Source organism: Dicentrarchus labrax, unplaced genomic scaffold, assembly GCF_905237075.1.
Source record: "Dicentrarchus labrax unplaced genomic scaffold, dlabrax2021, whole genome shotgun sequence".
In the NCBI taxonomy this organism is placed as follows: domain Eukaryota; kingdom Metazoa; phylum Chordata; class Actinopteri; family Moronidae; genus Dicentrarchus; species Dicentrarchus labrax.
The window spans coordinates 33,947,194-33,965,617 of NW_026136720.1; the positions used below are offsets into that span (position 1 = coordinate 33,947,194).

An 18,424-nucleotide genomic window follows, 5' to 3' on the forward strand; every position below is an offset into this window, starting at 1 on the left:
ATAGTGACCGAAATATCAGACAAAACCACCAGGACAAGTTTGTAAAATGTTTGTTAAATGTAAGAAGAAAATAATAACCAATAATACTACCCCGATCCCCAAACCAACAACAGACACGGGTTAAACAATAAAGTGAAGTGATTTATTTACAAATGGGGAAAAGGTGCAACAAAAACCAGGAACAACCTTCAGGGTGAACCGAGGCCAAAACAACATACAACAAACAAAACAGATCTAACTCTGAAACAAAATGCTGACTGCCGTAAAACTTCCAATAAAAGCAGGGTCCCTAATAGACGCAGGTCTCTTTTAAAAGCCTGGTGTGGCTACACGTTTTGACAAATAAACGCATGTCTCCAATAGAGGCCTGGTCTGGATTTTATAGAAATGATCGCGATGTATAAAACCTCTTAAAACCCACCAGGTCGCCTGATTGAGCGAGTTTTAAGTCGTTTCAATTTCCTACACAAATATAAATGTTTAAACTTCTGTCAACATGTCCATAATGAACATCATTAGATCAGTTATAGATTCTCCACAATTCAATCGTTCACTATATTTTACAAAAACTATCAACAACAAAGTATAACGTTAATTAATTCTGAATTACCGGTAACACAGTAAACAAGAGAGACGGAAAAAAACCTCTGAAGCATCATAATAATCATGTTAGTTGTTAAATTTGCTGAACAAACCTCAAGAGAAGCAGCAGTTAGTTTAGTTTTGTGCTAAAGGTATTAAAGGCCTGTCCCCAATAAAGGCCTGTCCCCAATAAAGGCAGGGGGAGTTCAGTGATTTAAGCAAATAAATGCCCGGGCTATTATTAGAAGTTTTACGGTAATCCCTGTTTAACATACGAGTAAAACAAAAGACATTCACCAACCCTACCTCCCTAACCAAATGAAAAACAGGACAAAAACAGTACAAAAGAAAATGGCAGTTCACCCCTACAACACCCACTATATACAACCATACAAAAAAACAATATAATACTAACTCCACAACTCGTGAACCACAACGCTATTACAAAACACACTCTTAACGGACCAAGGATGGAACGATGCTGCTGCTAGGTTTTTCTGTCAACGATTGCTGTGAGGCCCGATGTTTTAAACACGATGGATGTTGCGGAGGTCACATGGAGAACCAACCAGCAGTCGACACTCCACCAGCCGAGCCTAAGCCATTAACCAGTCAGTGAGGAGACCTACGGGTTGCGTTCAGAGATCTCCCGCAAGACAGGCGGCACACTCCTGTAGAAAAACAGGGACAAAATACAAAGCACACCACAGACGAAAACAATACCAAACAATATGTTCGTATATAGGTTTTATAAAGCTAAAACAGCCTGGGGTCACATTGACATCAAACAACTCTAATGAGTATAAATTGTGTATGTGGAAAATATATCATCATGTTAATGTTATCTTTACCCAGTTTCAGAAATATCATTACATATAAGGCACAAACAATTATGTCAATCTTTTATTTACAGATGTTAAACACTGAAGGTTTGTAGTTCATACAGTTTCTTGCTTTGGCTTCACATTAATTTCAGCTCTTTGGAGAGGCATGGATCCACCTCACAGAGAGCCGCGATCAGGACTGAGCTGGCTTCAGATCCCTTTTTTCGCGCCATGTCGTTGACATCTCGCGCTCTCTCTGCTCTGACTTTTGATTTGGCTGACTCCATTTCATCATCATTTATAATGCGCTGGTGGAAGAGTTTATCCAGGAGCCGGTTCAGAACAGGTTCAGACACTCTTACTACAAACTGTGGCCGAATGGAACGCACCCTCTCTTCCGCTGAGACCCTGTCCTCTACTGATACCTTCCTCTGTTGATTTTCCCTCCTTAGACCTAGAAGACAACCAGGGAGAAGACATTTGTTTACTAACAATCACTTTTTGTGTTTCTTTCTGGTTTCTTATCGAACCTGGACGTCTTGTTGAACGAGCCACCAAACAAACAAGAACTGGGGTTTTAGAAGTGACCTTCTAACGTCAGTTTGCAGGTTATATAGCTAATTAACACTCTTAGCACGCTCTCCTTCCTGTATCCTTTATTACAATTTTGAACATTTTCTATTATTCAATTAAATTCAGTTTATCATCAGCTACTAGTTAATCTATCAGCTGTTGTATTCAAGCTGACTTTTTTTGAAGATATGGAAAGTAAACTTAATTTTCTTTGAGGAGGACGGATAAAGACATGCTGAGTGAGAGGTTGCTCACAGCGAGGACGTAAGAAAGAAAAACCCAGGTTGCTTTTATAAATGTCATTATTTGTAATTTCATAAAATTCCCCTTCTCAAATTCAAACCTTCAAAATACTTCAGCATTCCCAGTGGTGGATTTGTATTAATTTGCTAAATACTTATAGCCTAAATAAAGAATGAAATGATATGGAGCAAATGTGAAGGTTACTGAATGTGCAGAGTCTATTACATTTGCTGCTGCAGTAGGGTGAAGCATTTACCTGTCAGATACACAACATGTTTAAGCACTTCTTTCTTCTCTTGGTCCTGGACCATCAGAGTGAGTTTCTGTGGGTTTGTCAGCAGGAAAACTTCAAATGTTGGACTGAAAGTCGGTCCACACTCTGTGTGAAATGGAGCACGCTGAAAACCAGAAGCAACGCATCATTTTTGTTGGAAAATCAGTTTTCTTACTGAACGTGGATGTTTTCAACATGCAGCCAAGATTGTATTCATGATCATTCGGTTTAAAACCACTAGAAATGTAGAAGTGACTTGACTTACATCAGGCTTTATTGTGGAGCCCTCAGGTTCACAACAGACACGGTACGTTTCACCAAAGTTGAGATGACAGAAAGTTGAGAAGATCCTGATGTTCTCAGCATCTCCTTGTTGGGCGGCAACCTTCAGTAACAGGACATTTTGTTTACAGACTTCATGCTCAAACAGTTATCAGTTTTATTTATACACATTTAAAAACAACAGATGTGATTCACAGAAAGAGTTAAGATCAAATAAAGACACAGACATAATTAAGGAGACATAATTTTAAAAACCCTAGAATAAGTGTAACAGTATGTGGGCAGTCATATCTTTCGCAAAGATTACTGAAAGGTTCATAAGGATTTATAAAATTTAGTTGGGTGCTAATAAATATTTGTATACATTATATAAAATAATATTATTTTATCTACAGAAGGAGCAAACCAAACTCTGGCTCTGGCAGGTGGCTCACATTGTTAAAGAGTTATGCATCTGTGTAGGTTTCTCCTAAATGTTTGTAGGGTAGTGTGATGCGAGGGGTATGCAATCTGCAATCTCACTGCTATATGCCACTAAATCCATACTGGACCTTTAACCAGGGCAGTATCTTGTGAGTTTAGACTGATGGCCAACAATGACAGATAGCTTTACCTCATGCAGAGGGATGTTGCCTTGCAGCAGGAATACGTCGAGTACTGGGTGTTCTATGTCCAGAGGTCGGATGGACAGCAGAACTTGGCCAATTACTGGCAGTGAGGTGTTCAGAAACCTTTTAACGTAATCCCAGATGAGGCCAAAGGCAGAGAGGTGAGGGACCTTCACAACCACATGAGTGTCTGTAATGTCCAGTGGCTTTAAGAAGCTCATCCCATCATCAGTGATGTGGAGGACAGAAAACAGGCCATCAACAAGCAGTGCTGAAAAAAGCAAAGAGCTGTTAACCTTTTGTCTTACTGCTGAAACAGGTTCCTCTCTGACTAATTAATGAGTTCAGAGAGTTCAAATGAATCTATTGTCATTAACTCTGGAGAATCCCAAGGATGCAGCAAATTTTAACAAAGTGCTCCACACTCATATAAATCCTGTCAATTTTACTTGTTCATTGTTATCATTGAAAATAGCTGTGTCTTTACCATCTGTTGTTTCACAGTGTGGGAGGTGGAGCTGACAGACAGCATTTTCAGAACACTGGATTTTGAACAGCGGCCCTGCAGCCATCTTGCCCACTGATTGGAGGAGGCTCTCATCCCATTGGACAGTCTTGTACAGCAGCTCAGCCTCCTGAGCCATAACAAACACCAGTTCCGTGAAAGCACACTTGAACACACCTGGACCAGGACACCTGAACCTGTAGGAGACAGGAGAAGGGCTCAATTAATATAACAAGTATTTTTCAACCTGGACCTTATTCGATGTTTCAAGGTGACAAATGGGAACAGCAAGTTTTGAATGTAGTCCAGTATTGAGTGAGAAGGCTGCAGCCTGAAGTCACAAAACGGGCTACAATGTAGCTACACAGAAGGAAGAATTAGTTCATTCGTCTATGGTCTGGGGCATCAAAAACCTCATATTCGTCTGATTCAGTGGGCACCTAGGTTGCAAGAGTTCTTGTTCCCAGTTGAGTATTGGAAAGGGATATTCAATTTAGTTCCTGATGTCCTGTCTGGAACTCATGTGAATACAGCAACCTGTCAGTTTCCCACTTGTGCAGAAAGAAATATCCAAGGATTTCCGAGCATTGGATGAGGCCATCTGGAAAGCTCAGCCGATCACACCGATCTCCAAAAGAACAATATGTTTATCACTGTTCATAAGGGATTTGCATTGTGTTTTCATTCATGGTTAATTGTGGGATTGCAGTAGGTGGATTATGAGGAACTTCAATGGGAACGTTTTCAAGTTGATAGGGATTTTTGTGAGGAACATTTATGCACACACAGTTAAAGTTAATAAATGTAGTGGTGGTTTGAGAAGTTCACCTGACAGCCTCTGCTGTTGGGATGGTGACTGGTAAGATGGTGGCAGATCCAAGTGTGCTGGTTCTTTTGTGAACATACTTCATTGTTCTAAAGATTAGAAGTTACCAAGATTGCTATGAGTGTCCCGTATCTAAAACTGAATCTACAGCAATTTCTGTGGCCAACCACCAAACATTTTGGTGAGTGCTCGTTGTTCATCAACAAACATGCGCAGGAAAAAACTAGCAGTGATAAGTTGATTACAACTCTGTGCCTTCTGTTATCAAGAGATATTCTTCAGTACCCGGGGACTCTTTCAGCTCTGCTCCTCTCTTCAGCAGCACAATCTCTCTAAAGATCTCTCTAAATTAGCATGATGGTATGTAACAGTCAAGGAATTGTGTGTTTTCCACAAACATGGTTGGATTCCCCCAGTGGTAAAGAAACTGAAAATGATGTGAATTTCATGTGGAGGCTGAGTATGCGTTTATATTATTTCTTTTAATAGCAGACTGACAATCATTAGCTGTTTAGAATCACAAACTCAATGAATCATGAAAGAAGTTGGAAAAGTAATTTTATAATAATACCTGTATGAAGATTCAGCTGTGTGTTCAGGTGAGAACGATAATGGAGTCTGGAATTAAAAAGTCACAAAAGAGTTATTTTAACAGAAATGTCCAAATTTTCCGACAGTGTTTATAAAGTGATGAAATACTTTACCCACACTGTCCATTCCACTCAAGCACATTGTACGGATCAGAGAACATATGGTATCAACGGGGTGACAGTGTTAAAGTGTGTTAGAAAAGGCTACGCAGGGGTCCAACTTTGTGAAGTTAGAGGGTCTCAATAAATGTGCAAAAACACTGATTTACTCAGGCAGTAGCTTATTACGTAGTCAGTTGCTGGACTGATCCTGGTTCTACCAGCAATCTATATTAGCTTAAGCTGCAGCTGAACTCCACATGAGAAAAGATTATCTATCTATCATATTGCTGTCTTAAGACTATTTAAAAAAAAAAAAAAAATCCAAGTACCATCTTGTCATAACTGGAGGACTTCACACTGTCCAGCGGCTCCTGTCTTGTCTCAGTGTCTTTGTCGGGCAGGTTTTCTTTCACATCCAGTTTGACATCAGAGTTGTCTTTTAAAAAGAAAGAACGATGATGGAAAAAATAGTCACCAAAATGCTTCACAATTTACAAACAGTTCTAACATAATGGAGCTGCAAAATATTTTTGTTGTACTATGAACATGTGCTAATTTTAAGTTCAGATTTTAACATACAATAGTTCAAGGAATGGGGAACTTTGTTTCAATACTCACGTTTTCTTGGTTTGTCAGTTGGGATCAACGTGTTATCGATGCTGCAAAGATCAACACAATCCCAAAAGTTATTGATTAAGTTTACATTGATTGTTCATCCTTTGAGCTAGCCAGCTTCCAAGTCCTGACACAGTCCAACTGATCAAATGCTTTGCGTTGCATATCTTCACTGCAAAGACTACAACTAACTGCTAACACTCATGTTCTCTGTCTGCATTTATAAAAAATAACTAGTCATTAATTTAGATCACTCTGCCCATATGTCTGATAAAGTTACAACTGACTGTAAAAAGGCTGCTGTGCCTTACATTGAAAGCCTGTATTTGAATGCTTGTGGAAGAATAAAAGAACACAGAGAAGAAATCAAACACAAGATAAAAAAGGATGAACTGCCTTCAGTGGTCAAATCACTGAGTTTCTGTTCTAGGCTACATCTGGGCAGAAGGCAGGAACCCAAAGCTCAAATCCCAATATCCCTCTATATAGTTGGCTGTGAGGGTTCTCGTCCTTGTTGCTACACTACAGACTCCTACTGGTTTGTTGGGATGCTCTCATAATTGAAGGCTGAACTGGATGGCTATCTAATAGTAATCAATTTACCTCCCTGTGTTTAGTACACTATTGCTGAAACCAGGATGGACTGAGTCGGACCCCCAACTGACCTCAGAGTCTCCAGTCTGCAATGTGGACTCTTCAAAAGATCAGACAGCAGCTTAACTCCTGAATCCCGCAGCTTGTTGTTACTCAGGTCCAGCTCTCTCAGATGGGAGGGGTTGGACTTCAGAGCTGAGGCCAGAGAAGAACAGCTGATCTCTGACAACCTGCAGCCCCTCAATCTGAAAAGAATAAAAGATGGAGATAAAAATAATTTATAATCCAATCAGTTGTGTTCAGGTTTGTGTAACTCAACATTACTATGTCCTAAAATGAGTTGAGGGACTTCATCGTTATCATCGTGGATAATCCAAATGCCACTACAACTTATAAATATAGTATTTGCAGGGGAAAAAACCCCAGAAATAATTCTATTTTAGAAAGTAACTTGCAGTCCCTCCAGGATTTCACAGGCTTGTTTTGTAATTGTTGCAGCCTGAAAGTCCTGCTTTCCCAAAAATTATTTAGTTTGTGTGTGTAATTAATTAAAAATAGAAAAAATAGAAAAAAAGAACTGAGTTTAGTGACGTATGGCTCAACGCTTTGTGAAGAAAACTACAACTACATAGCAAGGTCACACAGAATTCAAAGGGGTTGGTTGAATTTGCATCAAAACATTTCCAGAGGGACTGTTTATCTGCTTGAAACAAATATTAGATCAGAGGATCTTCTGGAAACTAAAGATATACTTATCCAAACATGGTCAAAGTTAATGGACACTTAACAAGCCTGAGACACAATTCTGTATCACATGGTTTGGATTTTCAATTCTTTCAGCAATGAAGATTATTTATGTTTCATGCAATACAAATATAGAGCATTAAATGCTTTATGTCCCCCAACATTACACAAAAGCATCACAGTGTGAGCTGACCTGAGAGTCTCCAGTTTACAGTGTGGATTCTCCAGTGCTGAACAGAGCAGCTTCACTCCTGAATCCTGCAGGTTGTTGTCACTCAGGTCCAGCTCTCTCAGACTGGAGGACTGGGAGCTGAGAACTGAGGACAGAGCTTCACAGCTTCTCTTCGACAGATTGCAGCCACTCAGCCTGAAGGAGAGTTAGTGATAAAGACAAACACTGATACTGTTTCTGTTGTACACATACCGTATATCTATGGTCTCCCTCTTTAAGTTGACGAGTTATCATGCATGATTCTCAGTTGACATTTTAACATTTTGGATAATCACTGGCTTTTATTGTATTTATGACTGGAAACAGTTATTTCACAAAATGTCAAATACAATGTCTTATCTGTGGCATCAGTGACATTTAGCTTTACATAAACTAAACTGTATTTTTTCTAGGTAGTGTCTAGTAGCTGGCTAGTGTTAGTTATCTTCAGATATCTGTGCACTTACAGAGCTTTGTTGGAGGCTTTGACCACTGGCAGCAGCCTCAGAAGAGCCTCCTCTGAAGCAGAGTATTTCTTCAGGTCAAACACATCCAGATCTGTTTCTGATGACAGTAAGATGAAGACCAGAGCTGACCACTGAGCAGGAGACAGTTCATCTGTGGAGAGACTTCCTGAACTCAGGTACTGTTGGATCTCCTCCACTAGAGAATGATCATTCAGTTCATTCAGACAGTGGAACAGATTGATGTTTCTCTCTGGAGACAGATTCTCACTGATCTTCTTCTTAATGTACACAACTGTTTCCTGATTGGTCTCAGAGCTTCTTCTCTCTTTCAGTAGGCCTTGAGGGAGTTTGGTCTGATTGGTTGGCAGAGAGAGACCCAGGAGGAAGCGGAGGAACAAGTCCAGGTGTCCATTTGGACTCTGTAAGGCCTTGTCAATTGCAAACTTGTGGACTGCTGTCACTGACGTTTTGCTGAAAACCATTCGCACATGTTCGCCAACAGTTTGCGCTGGCTCAGACATCACATTCTTGTTTCTGTTGATGAGTGACATCTCCACATATAAAGCTGCCAAAAACTCCTGAACACTCAGATAGACAAAGCTGAAGACCTTGTGCTGGTACAGTACACTCTCCTCTTTAAAGATCTCTGTGAACACTCCTGAGCACACTGAGGCTCCTCTGACATCAATGCCGCTCTCTTTCAGATCTTTCTCGTAGAAGATCAGATTGCCCTTTTCCAGCTGGTGGAAAGCCAGTTTTGCTAATGACTTAATGTACTGAACGCACTGTTCTTGGCCGTACTTCTCTTTTGTCTGATGAATCTGAAACACCAGGAATTCTACGTACATCTCAGTCAGGGTTTTGGGGAGCTCTCCTCCCTCTCTGGTCTTCAACACACCCTCCAGACCTGTGGCAGTGATCCAGCAGAAGACTGGGATGTGGCACATGATGTGGACGCTTCGTAATGTCTTGATGTGGGAGATGATCCTGCTGGCCTGCTCCTCATCTGTGAACCTCTTCCTGAAGTACTCCTCCTTCTGTGGGTCAGTGAACCCTCTGACCTCTGTCATTTTGTCAATAAAATCAGAATGGATCTGATTGGCTGCTGCAGGTCGTGTGGTTATCCAGAGGCGAGCAGACGGAAGCAGATTACCTCTGATGAGGTTTGACAGCAGCACATCCACTGAGGTCGACTTTGTCACATCGAAGTCTGTGTTCAGGGTTTTATTGGTAGAGCAGTCCAGTTGAAGGCGGCTCTCATCCAGTCCATCCAAAACAAACAGAAGTTTGAATTTACTTCTGTCATAGTTGGTGTTTCCTGATGACTGCAGTGTTGTAAAGATGTGATTCAGAGCTTCTTCTGGGATGTGTTTGGTCTCCCTGATACATTTATGAATGAGCTTTGCCAAACAGAACTTTTCACCCTTCCACGAATTCAGCTGGCGGAAGGTGAAGGGAAATATGAGATGAACATCTTGATTGGCTCTTCCTTCAGACCAGTCCAACACAAACTTGAGCACAAGAAATGTTTTGCCAATTCCTGCGATTCCCCTGGTCAGCACTGTTCTTATGGCTCTTGTTTTTCCAGAGGGGGGTTTGAATATGTCACTGGGTTTAATTGGTGTCTCTGTTTCTAAAGACTTTCCCACCGCCTCAATCTGTCTGACCTCATGCTGTTTGTTGATGTGTGTGCCAACTCCAGCTGTGATGTACAGCTCTGTGTAGATATCAACCAAAAGTTGCTCATCCTTCCTCTCTATCCACCCATCTTCTGCGCACATAAATTTATCCTGTAGGTCTGATTGAAGCAAGTGTTGGTAATGGGAGATGTGTCGTGGTTTTGGTACTGGAACAATCTCATCTGTGTGACATAAATAGAAACAACAAACTAAACTGCAGTCAAACTGAATTTGCAGTTTCAGTTGGAGCAAGGTGCCTGTCAGAACTTTGTTATGGTGTAACAGATAAAAAAGGAACCCTGTCTATGAAGACTTTATACACAGTATTTAATTGCTTAAATCACATGCCTTTATTGGGGACAGGCGTCTATATGGGACTGGCGTTTAATTATTTTAGCAAAAAACTCTTGCCCTGCACTGATGGAAATACTCTCTAACTGCTACTTCTTCTGAGTTTTGTTCAACAAACTTGACAAAAAACAGCTTACGGTAAATTTGTCTTACTTTTTCTGGGCGTGATGACACTTGAATGACGGAAGCCAAAGATTTACAGCAGCCAACATACAGACAGTAAGCAACGGACTTTAAATGACAATATTCACAACTTGGACTAATTTTAATGAAACCCTTTGATTTGTTTTGATTTTTGGTGGACCCTTACGGACTAAAGGAATATAAATAATAAAATAATGGACTTAGGAGCTAAGTTCTATATGTAGTTGATTCAATCAATAACCTATAATCATTAAACAGTTTATAAACTCTAGAGTTATGTTCTATATGTAGTTGATTCAATCAATAACCTATAATCATTAAACAGTTTATAAACTCTGGAGTTATGTTCTATATCAACCTACATCAACGTTACATCCTAGCAGGAGAGCATCCAGCATCTCGTGTCTTTCACGTTTCTTAGAATGGATTTCACTCACTATCTGAAGGCGGTTAGACTCCTTGTGGCAAAAAATTGTTGGCATATCATTTGATTTTTGTCTCCACTTATAACCAGCAGCTGTGGTTGCATCAAGTGCATCAGGAGAGAAAAGGTGAGAGCACAGACATGGGTCTTTACGAAATTGTATTTGGCCACACCTTTCTCCTCTTCCTTAAAGGAAAGCTGTGAAGACTTACATCACTTCCTTTGTTGCCCCTTTGAAAGGACAGTACAACCAAAAGCAGCACGGTCTGGCATTGTATGGCTGCTTTCTCTACTGTGGATTGGTAAAAAGTCATGGCAGCCTCCATAGGTCAAAATTAAATTAAACATTGTGGATTTTTGAAGTAAAGAAAATATTTCATGTGTTTCTAACAATCTATTTTAGTAGGAGAGGGTAACTATAGCATATTAAGGCCTACAAGTCTTCATAGTCAGGGTTCCATTTAAAGTTCAGGTTTGAATACATAATTATATTTTATACACCCCAGCATAACAACTACAGCTGCCACCTAATAGTGGACGTAACCATTAGTCGCTGAGAAGAGAATACAGCAGCTTTACCTTCACACTGAGAGGAGGAAGGTCCTCTGTTCTCTGAAGTCTCTCCAACATATTTGACATCCACTGATCCTGAGAGAGAGAGAGAGATTATATGTTATACTTTCAATTTGATTTATTACTTATCATGTATCATTAGGTCAATCATAGGAGGGTCGTCACTTATATAATTTCATCTTGCTAATTAGTTAGAGTGTGATCTCAACTCCACTGAATCTTAATTTGTAGGTACAACTATTCTGGGCTCTTTACGTGGGGTTTTTAAAAAAGGGAATACATGAGTAAATCAAACTACAAAATAATAATGGATGAGATCAATGACAAGTTATTATATTTATAACTTTATTTGAATTCCTATCATCATAAACAGAAATAGCACTCAATAGGATGTACTGGTATTAAATATACTGGGGGAAAAAATACTGCTCACAGTCAGTTAACAATCTGTGATCAACTGCATTACTCTCATCTAACACACAGTTAGTAAAACCTAAACTTTTAACCATATCCACACTGCTCTTAACCCTTAGTTGTACTCACACATTAACACAGGAAGTAATCTTGTCTGTGTCACTACAGATAACAGCATGAACAATATATTTGCACATCAGCCAAATGACTGGACACACTTACAGTGTTTTGACCAAAATGTTCATCAGCCATTGGTGAATGTCGAAAACAATGTACCAATATATGTACAATATATTTAAGTAATAATGAATTATAGTACCGCAGTATAGTAGTAGTCTTGAAGGTCCTATGTTTGCTGCTGGTCTGTTAAAAGCTCTGTAACACGATGAAATGATTCCAAGATCAGACAATCAAGGAGCTTCTATACTAAGACCCTGTTCCTTTACAAGTATTATGTTATCAACCCACTCTTTTTACCTGAAGATTGAAATAAAAGAAAAGTGTGACTGACCTTCTGGTCCTGAGCTGGTGTCTGACAGACTCTGCACCAGATCGCCCCTACTCATCTTCTGTAAAACCTTCATGGTCACCTTCAGAGCCCCGTGAAGTTTATAGGTGTTCACCATCACATCCACTGTGTCCAGCCTTTCTGCCCACTCCAGTTTGGACACTCTGATGGTCGAGTACCCTTCCAGGATGTCAGGCTGCCGCAGATACCATTTGAAGGCCTTGAATTCATCGGCTCTTAAATCCTCCAGAGTGTTCAAAAGGTCTACTTTCGTCATCGTGGCTCCCTGTTAAAATCAGACAGTATCATCAACCAGAAGAAAAACTGGAACAGAAACGTGTCAGAGCAGCAACAGGAGTTCTGATCGGCCGACACACGAGCTGCCACTAGAGTCAATGTTAGGATGAGGGACTGATATTTCTTGTAATTTCTTATGTTAAAATATACGTTTTGTTTTACATCACAGTTTAATTCTAAAAAAACCCAAAAAACTTTGACTTTGGAGAGAGGCACTCAGGAGCTTTCAGTCTCCTCTTCAACCTCTGCAAGTCTTCATTACATCCATTCAAACTTCACATCAGCACAACACAAAATATAAACAACACAAACTTTTGTTGGTCCATCATGTATGAAAACTACATCACAAAGAAACGCCATCAGAAATGAATCTGTTCCAAGTTTAATTTCCCAGATCTGTGCATTTCACATACAGCGGAACAGGAAGGTGCAACACAACGTTTTATTTTGTAATTTAGTTTCTGAGTTTAATGTCTGTGGTTCTCCAACTATAAATAAATCATTCTTGAAGCTCCATCATATACAGTCTTTTTGTATTTGGCACCAATATAATCCATGAATATCAACGTTTTGACAATTTTGTCTCCTCAACTTGCTACAGCCTCCATTGTAAGGTGAAGAAGACTGTGTGAATGAGAGGCAGTTTCATTATTTCTCACTAAAATAGGTGCTGGCTGGTGGATCAAATATATTCTGAATTAAACACAGACTGTTAATTTACTGTCTATTATGTGTGTGTGTCAGTATTTGAGTTATTATTTCTTCAGCCTTTATCCAATATCTGCCTGTGTCAAAGTGAAACGTCGTTGAGGAATGGATTGGATGGGCACCTATGAAGCACTAATCAAACAGCTACTCAACATGACATACATGTGTAAACCGATCCCTCATTGGTGTGAAACGCCTCTTTTATACGTCACAGGGACCAAAAAACATAAAGACTTCCATCCATCATAGCTTTATAAGGTGTAACATGTGGGTTCCTACGAGGACTTCATGGTGCCTTCAGGTGCACCTTGTCAACTCTGTAATCTGTACTCAAATGGCCACAAGGTGACATCGTTCAGTGTGTTTTTTTTTTTTTAATTCATGTGTTTCCTATTTTATTTTCTGCTATCCTTTCCCTCTCATTTCAGATCCCTTCACTTCCTGTCCTTGTGTGTTTGCCGCCAGTTGTAATTGTTTGCCCCCCTGTAATCACCTGTAATTGTCCCTGATTAACCCCACACCTGTGTAATATATAGTATCTGTGTTTTCTCCTGTCTGTGCCAGTTTCTTTGTCTGTTTAGTCAAGTGTTCCAGCGTTCTCTCTCGTGGTACTTGTACTTTGGTTTTTAGATTCTTTGCCTGTTTTTTGCCTTTGCCCCTTGGACTTGTTGCCTGTTATTGGATCTCCTGTGTACCGAACTTTGCTAGTAAATTAACTATTATCTATTCACTGAATCCCTGTATGTTGAGTTGTGCAATTAAGTCCAGTTTTCTTGGTCTGGTCATAACACAAGGGTTGTTTAGAACGAGACACTTCTTATTTGTTTCTTATTTTCTTTTGTTAAAATGTATCTTTCATTACTTTCTTGTTCTTTCACTACAGAAATGTAAAAAGTCAGATTCTAAAAACAACAATAGCCCATTCAGTTCTACATAGGCAGATTTGGATTTTGAATTATTTTATAGTGTATAGTGTAGTAATCTTACTACAGGTGTAGTTTCTGTTATTGTTTTTTAATGATCTCTGATTTTATACTTTTGGCTGGCTTTGGGAGAACCAAGAGTTTTTGATCTGGACATCTAATCAATTCATGAATAATTCGAAATATTCAGATCGTTTATTGATATCAAATGCTCATTTCTATATATTCCAATATCATCATAAAACATGCATATTTTCTGTATGCATATTTGGCATGACTTAAGCATGAAATTATAACACAAATAATGCAGTAAAACAACCTGATATTCAACTCAGTGATGCATGGGAACAAAGTTTATGAATTGTTGAATCAGTGCAGTAAATCAACATGAACAGGGGATATGTTGAACAGGAATCTGGTAGAGTTTGCTGACAAAAGTTTTATTTTATTTTTTAGATGCATTTCAAAAATATCCACATACCCATGTAGCACTGCAGTAATATTGGACATGAGTTTAGCATGTAATTATTAAAAGATTATGCAATGAAACAACATGAAAAGCAACACAGGGGTACCTGGAGAGATGCTGAAAAAACAATGTGGCAGAGTTTCCTGAAATAGGTGTGATTTTATTTTTAAGAACTTTCAAATTCTGTAGAGCTGAATATGATATTATGATTTTAGCATCTAGCCATTAATAAATAAGAAAAAAACCCAACTTTTTTAAACAACTCTCGTGGCCACAGATTACAGAGTTTACAAGGTGCACACGAATGCACCATGAAGCATGTGTGAACCATGTGACCCCAGTGGTTACTTTCCACTCTTCCAGACACAGAACTCAATCGACAAGCCAAAGGGCTTCATTACCCATCTTCCAAACAGCTGCTGGGCTTTGATTCACTGCATGGAGTGTAGTTGTGTACAGTCAGAGAATAAACTGATCAAGTTTCAGTCAAAGGCTGTCAGACCAGTTCTCCCTCAGATGTCAGCAGTGACGTCAACTCAGATTATAATCTCATTTGTTTCCTGGTGCAGATTAAATCCGACTAAAGTGAACATGAAAAGGGTCATTTTGTCCAAAAAGTCACACATCATAAAATAATTAGTGAATTAATTCATGAATATTCAGAGCTACAAACAGTTAATAACAGTGTTGAAAGAATTCATCACTGCTCTCATCTACAAGTTTATTGTGTAGTCCCAAAATATAACCAATGACAGCAGAGTTCCTTAATCAAAGCTGTGTCATGTTACCTGTCAGGGTTCTCACCTGTTAAAGTCCAGATGAGCTCAAAGAGACTTTCTACCTTCGTATGCAGACGCTGACAGTCGCTGCTGGTGTCTGTGTTCATCTGAAGGACAGCCGTCACACCCTCATTCCTTCAAATCAGAGTCCAGAAACGTCAGTCTGACGTCAGAGCAGAAACCCAGTCTGAGCTGTAGTGCTGCCAGTCAGCAGCAGGGGTCACTGAAAGGTCTTATGGGAGAGTAACAGCAGCTTGAGACACTGACAGAGCTCCAAAAAGTCCAAACTGCAGGAAGACTGAAGCCCCAAAAAGAGGAAGAGAAAGACAAACAGGTTATTGGTTGAATGTGAGAGGGAGAACAGTCTGTAAACTCATCAACAGAGAGACAGAGAGGTTGACTGACACTAACCAACAGATAGCTGACACACTTACACTGAAACTATCAAAGATTTATGATCCTTCAGAACACAACTGCACTGTAATAAATGGAGGACAAAGTCCACAGTCCTCATTCTGTATAAAGATGTCTTGTAAAGTTCAGCTGAAGATAAGATGAGTGTGAGTCACATAGACCAACTGGAGGTCATAAATGTCACAGTCCTGTGAGCCCCTGTGTGTGTGTGTATTTTATTACTATTTTCACACCATTTCAGTCTGATTGCTGTGTGCCTAGTATGTTTTGGTCTTTGGTTCTCGCTCTTGGTATTCTAAAAGCAAAGCACGTCAGATGTAGAATATTCAATTCAATTCAATTTTATTTGTATAGCGCCAATTCATAACAGAAGTTATCTCAGGACACTTTTCAAATAGAGCAGGTCTAGACCGAACTCTTTAACATTAATTACAGAGACCCAACAGTACCACCATGAGCAAGCACTTGGCGACAAGGGCAAGGAAAAACTGCCTGTTAAAAGGCAGAAACCTAGGACAGATCCTCCGGCTCTAGGTGGGTGGTCGTCTGTCTCGACCAGTTGGGGTGAGAGAGAGACAGAGAGAGAGAGAGAGAGAGAGAGAGAGAGAGAGAGAGAGAGAGAGAGAGAGGCAGAGAGAGAGAGCGAGAGACAGACAGACAGACAGGTGCACAGCAACAACAGTATTGGCAATGGCAGTCAAGCAGGACCATGGCAGGAGGCTCCACCAGGATCCATGAGAACCTGCGAGACGAGAAAGCACAAGAACTCCGGGGAAGAAGTGGAGTTAGTAACATGCATTAATGGGACATGAATGAGTGCAGAAAGAGAGAGGAAGAGAGTAGCTCAGTGCACCATGGGAAATCCCCCGATAGTCTAGGCCTATAGCAGCATAACTAAGGGATGGTTCAGGACTCACCTGATCCAGCCCTAACTATAAGCTTTATCAAAGAGGAATGTCTTAAGCCTACTCTTAAATGTGGTGAGGGTGTCTGCCTCCCGAACCACAACTGGAAGCTGGTTCCACAGGAGAGGAGCTTGGTAACTGAAGGCTCTGGCTCCTGTTCTTCTTTTAGAGACTATAGGAACCACAAGTAGCCCTGCATTCAGAGAACGTAATGTTCTAGTGGGGTAATAGGGTACTATGAGCTCTTTAAGATATGAAGGGGCCTGACCATGAAGAGCTTTATAGGTGAGGAGGAGTATTTTAAATTCAATTCTACATTTTACAGGGAGCCAATGCAGAGTAGCTAGTACAGGAGAGATGTGATCTCTTTTTCTAGTTCCTGTCAGTACTCGTGCTGCAGCGTTCTGAATTAATTGGAGCGTTTTAATGGACTTATTGGGGCAACCTGATAATAAAGAGTTGCAGTAATCCAGCCTTGAAGTAACAAATGCATGGATTAGTTTTTCTGCATCTGTCTGTGATAGGATGTGTCTAATTTTTCTAATATTACGTAAATAAAAGAAGGCGGTCCTAGAGGTCTGCTTTATGTGGGAGTTAAATGACAAATCCTGATCAAAGATAACTCCAAGATTCCTGACAGTGGTGCTAGAGGCCAAGTTAATGCCATCTAGAGTGACTATATCTTTAGACAGTGAGTCTCTAAGGTTTTTGGGGCCAAGAACAAGAATTTCAGTTTTTTCTGAGTTTAACATCAGAAAATTGCAGGTCATCCAGGATTTTATGTCCGTAAGACATGTTTGTAATTTAGATAATTGATTAATTTCATTGGGTTTGATTGATAGATATAACTGCGTATCATCTGCATAACAGTGAAAGTTAATGGAGTGATTCCTAATAATGTTGCCTAAAGGGAGCATATATAAAGTAAATAGTATTGGTCCAAGTACAGAACCTTGTGGAACTCCATGACTAACTTTAGTATTTATGGAGGATTCATCGTTAACATGTACAAACTGAGAACGATCTGATAAGTATGACTTAAACCAGCTTAGTGCGGTTCCTTTAATGCCAATTTGATGCTCAAGTCTCTGTAAAAGAATATCATGGTCAATGGTGTCAAATGCAGCACTAAGATCTAATAATACAAGTACAGAGACAAGTCCATTGTCAGAAGCAGTCAGAAGGTCATTATTAACTTTAACCAGAGCTGTCTCTGTGCTATGATGAACTCTAAATCCTGACTGAAAATCCTCAAATAAACTATTGTTATGTAGAAAGTCACACAACTCTTTGGCGACTACTTTCTCCAGAATCTTAGAGAGGAAGGGGAGGTTAGAAATCGGTCTATAGTTGGCTAAAACCCCTGGGTCAAGAGTGGACTTTTTAAGAAGGGGTTTAATTACAGCTACTTTAAAGGACTGTGGTACATATCCTGATAATAAAGAAAGATTAATCATATCCAGTAAAGAAGTGCCAATTAAGGGAACAACTTCTTTAAGCAGCCTAGTTGGGATCGGGTCTAATAGACAGGTTGATGGCTTCGATGAAGAAATGATTGAAGTTAACTGATGAAGATCGATAGCAGAAAAACAGTCTAAATATATATCTAAGTTTACATTGACAGAAGTCCCTGAACTTGGAGAGCCACTGATAACTGTTGATGGCAGTTGGTGATTAATCTTTTCTCTAATAGTAATAATTTTATTATAGAAGAAGCTCATGAAGTCATTGCTACTTAAGTTTATGGGGATATGCGGCTCGATAGAGCTGTGACTCTCTGTCAGCCTGGCTACAGT

The 18,424-nt window shown here is 39.8% G+C and overlaps 2 protein-coding genes across 4 annotated transcripts in view; one reads left to right on the forward strand and one right to left on the reverse strand.

Moving 5' to 3' along the window:
• Window positions 1-18,424, forward strand: part of LOC127352667 (NACHT, LRR and PYD domains-containing protein 12-like) — a 160,653-nt gene that overhangs the window by 83,610 nt on the left and 58,619 nt on the right. The gene's annotated exons all lie outside the window — the stretch shown is intronic.
• LOC127352670 (NACHT, LRR and PYD domains-containing protein 12) lies at window positions 121-15,923 on the reverse strand. Of its 3 annotated transcripts, none has more exons than XM_051381239.1 (14): window positions 15,372-15,923; window positions 12,137-12,419; window positions 11,218-11,286; window positions 8,041-9,901; window positions 7,556-7,729; window positions 6,690-6,863; window positions 6,028-6,068; window positions 5,739-5,845; window positions 5,289-5,335; window positions 3,874-4,088; window positions 3,392-3,657; window positions 2,762-2,881; window positions 2,479-2,620; window positions 121-1,860 (listed from the first exon to the last, which is right to left on the reverse strand). In XM_051381239.1, the coding sequence occupies exons 1-14, from the start codon at window positions 15,414-15,416 to the stop codon at window positions 1,544-1,546; spliced, it is 3,861 nt and encodes a 1,286-aa protein (XP_051237199.1). In that variant the 5' UTR covers window positions 15,417-15,923; the 3' UTR covers window positions 121-1,543. The 3 variants fall into 3 exon arrangements, 2 of the variants coding, with proteins under 2 accessions (XP_051237199.1, XP_051237200.1); XM_051381240.1 differs by having other exon boundaries at window positions 15,335-15,923; XR_007881159.1 differs by lacking the exons at window positions 121-1,860; window positions 3,392-3,657 and having other exon boundaries at window positions 2,481-2,620.

Bases quoted from the DNA above. Each gene is read 5' to 3' on its own strand.
- LOC127352670 (XM_051381239.1), bottom strand. From the start codon at position 15,416: ATGAACACAGACACCAGCAGCGACTGTCAGCGTCTGCATACGAAG. The intron at 5,846-6,027 runs GTGAGTATTGAA...TCTTTTTAAAAG, and splicing joins AACTGACAAACCAAGAAAAC to ACAACTCTGATGTCAAACTG. The intron at 1,861-2,478 runs GTAAATGCTTCA...GTTGTCTTCTAG, and splicing joins ACATGTTGTGTATCTGACAG to GTCTAAGGAGGGAAAATCAA.